General features: G+C 44.6%; 1 protein-coding gene across 3 annotated transcripts in view; it reads right to left on the reverse strand.

The window, feature by feature from the left end:
* Positions 1-6,362, reverse strand: part of HMGCL (3-hydroxy-3-methylglutaryl-CoA lyase) — a 29,534-nt gene extending 23,172 nt beyond the window's left edge. The window contains exons 1-2 of one of the 3 annotated variants that reach the window (XM_068275854.1): positions 6,198-6,287; positions 1,566-1,633 (exon numbers count right to left, since the gene is read on the reverse strand). In XM_068275854.1, the coding sequence (XP_068131955.1) occupies positions 1,566-1,571 (6 nt within the window). In that variant the 5' untranslated portion in view covers positions 1,572-1,633; positions 6,198-6,287. Of the gene's footprint in view, positions 1-1,565; positions 1,634-5,911; positions 6,064-6,197 lie in introns of those variants that run through there. The other 2 variants (XM_068275855.1, XM_068275853.1) reach the window with 2 other exon arrangements.
* Between the last annotated feature and the right edge of the window lie 927 nt (positions 6,363-7,289).

Here is a 7,289-nt window from a genome sequence, read left to right on the forward strand (position 1 = left end):
AATTGTATATGTGTACGCACCCCAACACCCAGAGCACTGCTGTGAGCTGAATTTCCAGTTTATATTATATATTACTGTAGCACACGCATGACAAACTGGGAGCCCTACATTTTTCAATACCCTATAAGACTACTATTCCTTGATTCCTTTCATACTTTGCTACATGCTTGTTGTAAGTTACAATGCTTTAATACCCACATGACTGTGTTGTGAAATCTCAGCCTTCAAAGTTTTTTACATTTTCTAGTAAAGTAAGTACCAGGCCCGGCCATTGGGTACCTGCCTGCTCAGTTTAGCAAACTGTCCCTTTTAAATAGAGCAGCAAGGGTGATATAGTGAAGTTCTACTTAAAAATTGAATTATTGTCAAAATTTACTCTCTAAAAAATTAGTCACATTGGGATATCTTTTCGGGAGACACTATTTCTTAATGAAAATCTACTTAAAGAAGTTGTACTTTGAACACCAATAGCAGCTGAGTGGTACAGGGAGGGGGGGGGGGGGAGGCTTGTGATTTTTAAACAGCTAACATGACTTTTGGACAAAAGCTAATAGGATAAATATATGGCGATAGGTTTTTTTGTAGGCTATGCCAGATTGCAATTCCACTTTAAACTAGTCCTAAAGTCTCAGGCCCCTTTCCCCCCGGGAGGGTGAAGACGATGAATTCACCTCCTGGCAGACACTACCATGCACTGGCCATGCGCTTGGTACTGGCAATGAAGTGCCCCCCCTCTCCATGAAGTGACATTTGAGCACAGCCGCAGCCAAAAGCAACATGTCCCTCCGCTGGGTAACAGCACCGCGTGTAAAGGACTGACACACGTGGTGGTATAAACACAGTCTTGGCACTCTTGGCCAGCAGCCAGGAGGCTGCAGCTCCTGTATGAAAGAAGCATCACCAATGGAGTATGTTTAATGGACATTCACACAAATAGATAAATATAGGCCCTGAGACGTTAATTACGCCATTTGGAGACGAATGAGGCTATACGTTTAGAACTTAAAGAAGGACCGTAGTGAAAATAAAGTAATGAATACAATTTATTTTTTACAACATTAATTTAGAAAGTATTTAGTCAGTGATTGCCCATTGTTAAACATTTCCTCGCCCCGATTTACATTCTGAAATGTATCACAGGTGGCAACATTTGCAATCCTGTCAGGTGATCTATTCAGAATGCTTGTGTACTGAGAGTTCTTCTGAAGCCAATAGAAAATATACCTGGTCTCCCAGAATGCTCTGGGGTGAGAATTCCACATATGTAATCAGTCTAGGCTACGCACCACTGGGAGGGCAGGGCTAAATACCAATATACAGCGATATACAGAAATAGGAAGTTTTGATGCTGAAACCAGGAAAATTATTGTAAGAGTGGGTATCCTGAATAATGTACTGCATTCTACTATATGTCACTACAGTGCCTCTTTAAAGACAGACTTGAGAAACATTGCTTTGAGAAACATTGAGAAAATAAATGACCAATCCCTGGTGAAGGGGAGGAAAAAACAAACAAAACTAAACAGTATGTACTGCTAAGTGGGGAAATAGGATGCTCAACTCACAGCCATGTCCTGGGTGTCACCAGGACAGGAAATATGCAGACCCTTCCTTGCTCCATCCAAGATAGTCACTGTAACAAACACAGATTAGAATTAATGCTTGTTAGTAAACATTTTTTTTTCATAAATAAGCAATACATGATACAATTCTTGGGCTCAATTAGACATCCGATTAGAGAAAGAAAAAAAGTCCAATCAATCACAAATTGAAAAGTTTGAGAGAAGGATCACAGTTGTATTTGCGGGAACCACAGACCGTTCCTCAGGTTTTTACACACGATATGTGCATTTGTCTGCGATTAAAGGGATACTAAGCACCTTTTAAAAACACAATTTGCACTTACCTGGGGCTTCCTCTAGCCCACGAGGTCCCCCGGCATCTCTCCTGGTCCCGCAGGCGGCTCAGTTAATCAGCAACTTTGGCCTGAAGTCGCCAGTAGGTGCGCGTTCGCGGTTCTCTGAACCACGCATGCGTAGGACTCTCATGCCAGTCAGCGTCATCACGCGTAGCATGTGCGGGGATGTGTACTGGCGACTTCAGGCCAAAGTCGCTGATTATAGGAGCCGCCTGTGGGACCAGGAGAGGAGCTAGGACGACGCCAGGGGACCTCGCAGCTTCCGGTGGGCTGGAGGAAGCCCAGAGGTAACTGCAAATTTTATTTTTAAAAGGTGCTCAGTATCCCATTAAATGCAACCTTCTTTTTACAGTAGTCCCTGAATTGCAATAAAGAATCACATGCATGGAGTGGAAAAGTACTACAGGTTGTATCTTCTTTAAACATTACACAGAATTGCAGATGAAGATGCAATGGTGACATAGGAAAGCATTAGTAGCATTTTTGCATGCAATTCCGTATTTCTGCAAAAGGCATGTGATTTAAACAAGTGTGACCCCTGCCTTGAAGATTATGATCAATCAATAATTCACAGTTTTCTATCAATGTTAAGTAAGTATGTATAAGTGACAGCGCTCCTCTTCATAACCTATAGACAGAACATAGATAAAAATTGCACATAGTGCATTACTGCTTTTTCAGATCATAAACACACATGCCCCCAAAGCCGTGCAAAAGTGACAACGCTGTGCTCCACTCGTGATGAACGGCAACCCCCTCACACCAGCAGCTCACCAGATGGACACCACCTCAAATCCAGGTGGGTCTAGCGCAGAGCCTTAGAGCGGCCAACTTCAAATACCAGCCTCCACAATAGATGTATCCACAGTAGAAAACAGATCCTCTTTAATGAACAGTTCCACTTGTAAAATACATAAAAACATACATAGCGTAATACAGTTGAGATAATCAGCAACGTCTGCGCAGTGTCAGCGCACTCACGTGATTTAAGAAGTTATCAGGCATCTCGGGCCTCATAGCCCAACAGTATTCAGCTGCTTATGGCGGTGCCGGCGTCCCGATCCTCCGCTCCCCGTAGCTGCTAACTTGCAGCTGAGACCAAGCAAGTTAGCAGCTACGGGGAGCGGAGGATCGGGACGCCGGCACCGCCATAAGCAGCTGAATACTGTTGGGCTATGAGGCCCGAGATGCCTGATAACTTCTTAAATCACGTGAGTGCGCTGACACTGCGCAGACGTTGCTGATTATCTCAACTGTATTACGCTATGTATGTTTTTATGTATTTTACAAGTGGAACTGTTCATTAAAGAGGATCTGTTTTCTACTGTGGATACATCTATTGTGGAGGCTGGTATTTGAAGTTGGCCGCTCTAAGGCTCTGCGCTAGACCCACCTGGATTTGAGGTGGTGTCCATCTGGTGAGCTGCTGGTGTGAGGGGGTTGCCGTTCATCACGAGTGGAGCACAGCGTTGTCACTTTTGCACGGCTTTGGGGGCATGTGTGTTTATGATCTGAAAAAGCAGTAATGCACTATGTGCAATTTTTATCTATGTTCTGTCTATAGGTTATGAAGAGGAGCGCTGTCACTTATACATACTTATTGACATTGAGGCTTTGTGATAAGCGAACACTCAGGATAAAGACTTTTTATTTATTTATCACAACGAATAATTTTTCACAATTGTATTGAGCGAAACTTTGAACTAAGCATAGACATCATCACTGTGACTTATGTATTGTGGCTGGCGCAGTTTGTTTTAAAAGAAATATCAATGTTAAGTGTTAAAATCGATCGAAATTTTAATCTGCAACGCTGTTTCTTTTTTGTTAACCGGAACATAATCATGCTAACATCAATAAGGTGGCAGTTCACAATCGATATAAGATCACCTACTTTACATGGAAAATAAATGGATTGCCCCAATGTACTTCCTTGTTGTTGCCTAAGCTCACCACATGACACACTTTTAATAACGATACAATTCCACGGACAATCAATCATCAAATTGTAATATCAATCGGCCCACTAACAGACGGAAAACTGCTATCCATTTCGATGTGACTGACGGAATCGATTTGAAAAACGGATCTATTCCATTAATCGGATCAAATTTGAACAGCAGCTTACCTTCTGTCAGTGGACCCGAACAATAATTTCCGACATATTATGATCGAATTGAATGATTGATCCTCCGGAGAATTGTATCGTTAATAGCCACCTTAAAGGACCACTGTCACAAATTATATATTTTTCCAACAGATACCTTTAGTGCTGGTGCATTATGTGCAGAAGTTACCAGCAAACTTGTTTTTTTTACTGTTCCTCATAATAAATAACAACGTACTTTCTATTCTGAATCTGTCCCTGCATTTGTGTCGGCATCGTGGGACGCACTAACACTGTGGAGGGGTACATAATTTGTAATATTTCAAAGGTACACTGCCTCTTCCCCTGCCTGCACTGACCATTCCGAACGAGCACTGTGTCAGCGGCTCGGGGACACAGCGGGAGATTGTCATGTTGATAGGTGACATCACCGCTGCTGTAAAGGAAGCCTGTGGAGGGGATCTTTAGGGCCTGTACACACTGCTGTGTTTTAAGATCGCAAACTCTTTTGAAAAGACATGAAAATCGCGATGACCTGTACACACTGGTACACGGAGTTTTTAGAAAACCGCAATCGCAGTGCCTGCTGCACTTTTTAAGCGATGCGTTTAAGAAAAAAACGCATGAAAAACATAATGCATGAGATTTTCTTTATTACATCGCACTACGCTTGCGATTTTCAGTGTGTACAGGCCCTTAGGTTCCTTTTACACTTAATCAGTTGCTCTCAATTATAACTGAAAGAAAACTGATTCTCAAAGTAATTTTTCTATGGCTTAGTTCCCACCATACGCAGTTTGACTGAAATCTTTTTCACAATGCACTGCTATGGAAAAACACATACTAATGCACACTAACGCATACCAATGCATTAAGTGTAAAAGGGCCCTTATGTTCTGTCTGTACAGGCACTGCTGGGGGGCACTTATTGAGTCTCTGAGACTTGCGCATGTGCCATTCCGAGTGGCTCTGTATGCAAACAATTACTCTAGTTGTCCACGCACATACAGCGCACGCACGAGTCTCAGAGAATATGACAGTCGCTCCCGCTGTGTCCCCGGGCGGCTCTTTAGGAACAGTCAATGTAGAGGGGGGGAAAGAGGCAGTGTACCTCTGAAATATTACAGATTATGCACCCTCCACAGCATTAGTGCTACACAGTGAGCACGTGAATCTCTCCCTCCCTCCCCCTCCCCCCCCCCCCCCCCCCCCCCCCTCCCCTCCCCCCCCAAAAAAAAAACACTTTGGGTATCATTCATAAAGCATTTCCGCATGCGGAAATGCTTAACACCGGTGACTTTCCCGACCACTCAGCATAAGCCCCATTCATAAAGGCTCTTTCCGCATGAAAAGCTGACAGAGCGATACATTTCCGCCTTGTGCGGAGTTTTTCTAGATTAATCTAGAAAAAGTAACAAACACATCCATTCATAAAGATTAGAGCAAGCGGTATCCGGAAGGAAAATACCGCTTGCTCGACAGTAGCGATAGGCGGGCGGAATACATATAAATGAATGGGAGGGACCTCCCAAGCAGCATCAGACAGAGCAGCGCAGGGAGGGAATCGGGCAGCTTTTAAGTTTCCGCATGTCTTCCGCCACGCTGCCGCCAGCTTCCTCCAGAAAACCTCCGCACTTCTTCCGCAACAGGCAGACTTCTTTATGAATGGCCACCCAGAAGTCTTAATTACCGGTTGCGGAGAAGAACGGTGTTTTCCCGCACTACCGACAGCCTGTTTATGAATGATACCCTTTGTTGGTAACTAATGCACCAGCGCTAAAGGTGGAAAGGTGTTGGAGAATAAAAAATAAATAAAAAAAATCACCATTTGTAACATGGGTCTGCAGCTGATTTGACTGCGATATTCAACTTGCTTCCATCCTTACCTGCTAGCAAGCTACTCCTATCTGGACAGGTCAAAGACAAGTCATTCCAGCCCCCAGCCTGTGTTTGGCAGCTCTACAAACTGAGCTAAAGGGAGGAGGGCAGAGAAACACAGAGTGTGAGCAGTTCCTCATTTCTGTAGCTCAGCATTGCTGCACAAAGCCCGTTTTCACAGATCCTATCAGTTACAGACAGGGGAAGTAAACCACTTTATTCACAGACTGTACTGACAACTGGCAACACTAGTAAACACATAACGAACAAGGAAAGCTTTATTGTTCATCTCACCTGCCTAAAAATGACCCCGGGTGTCCAAGCAGCAGCAAACCCCCTCGGCAAAACTCTCTTAGCAGTAACTGCAATCATGGTGCTCGGCTTGTAAACATAGCATTAGCTTCACTTCCGGTGTAATGTATGATTGCGCTGCCTCAAAGCTGCCCTCCATGGCAGACATGCGCAGACATTACTTCCTCATTCCACAGAGAGAAGGCAGCACAATCAGACATAGCACAGCTCAGACTGTGCTTCTGCAGAGCTGCCCTCCAATGGTAATTAATCTGCAGCACTTCCGTGCTGTGAATGGGGTCTATTGTAATGCGCTGAAGGTGGCTGATTGTAGCAGAAGATTACTGACAGGAGGACAGGACGTTAGGGCAGACAGCAGTCAGAAGTGCTTGATTTAGAATACTGAGACTGTAATCCAATCAGCCGTCTAGCTGTTGTTCCGTTTCCACAGTAATACAGTCACTGTACTTTTTTTTTTTTTAACAGTAGAGACCCATTTTATGTGAGATAACTACCAGGAGCAAAGACACTGTTTAGTTGGGCTATATTATCGTTATTTAGTATTTATAGTGCCAACATTTTACACCACGCTGTACAGTATATATTGTCTTGACACTATCTGTCCCGATGACCTGCTGTTACCATGGAGTTTAATATGTGTCCAGTCACAGAGTAAAGTATTGTTTTCCATGCAGTCAGGGTGAATTCCAAGAGCAAATCCCCATAAAGGACACCGGAGCCGACTCGCTTATTAGAAATGTGGGGGGCAGGCATGTACAATGAGCTTTCCTGATAAACACCGCTTCACCCCCCCCCCCCCCCCCCCCGTTCCCCTCCTTTGCCTGCTAAGTTCCCCCCGGCTCGCTGAAGATGGGCAGCACCGCGCCTACCCTGGCCCACCTGTGCGCATCATACAGCACGCAATTGCGGCCAGGAGTGCACTGCGCATGATGTCACCTTGAGGTCATGCGCAGAGAGTTCCCAGTTGGGTTCGAGTGCTGTCGGGTGTACGCAGCCGGTCCAGCGTAGGCGTGGTGCTGCCCGGCTCTGGCGACCCAGAAGAGGTTGCCGGTGTTAATTTATCAGGCAAAGGAG

Source organism: Hyperolius riggenbachi, chromosome 3 (genome assembly GCF_040937935.1).
Source record: "Hyperolius riggenbachi isolate aHypRig1 chromosome 3, aHypRig1.pri, whole genome shotgun sequence".
Lineage (NCBI taxonomy): Eukaryota > Metazoa > Chordata > Amphibia > Anura > Hyperoliidae > Hyperolius > Hyperolius riggenbachi.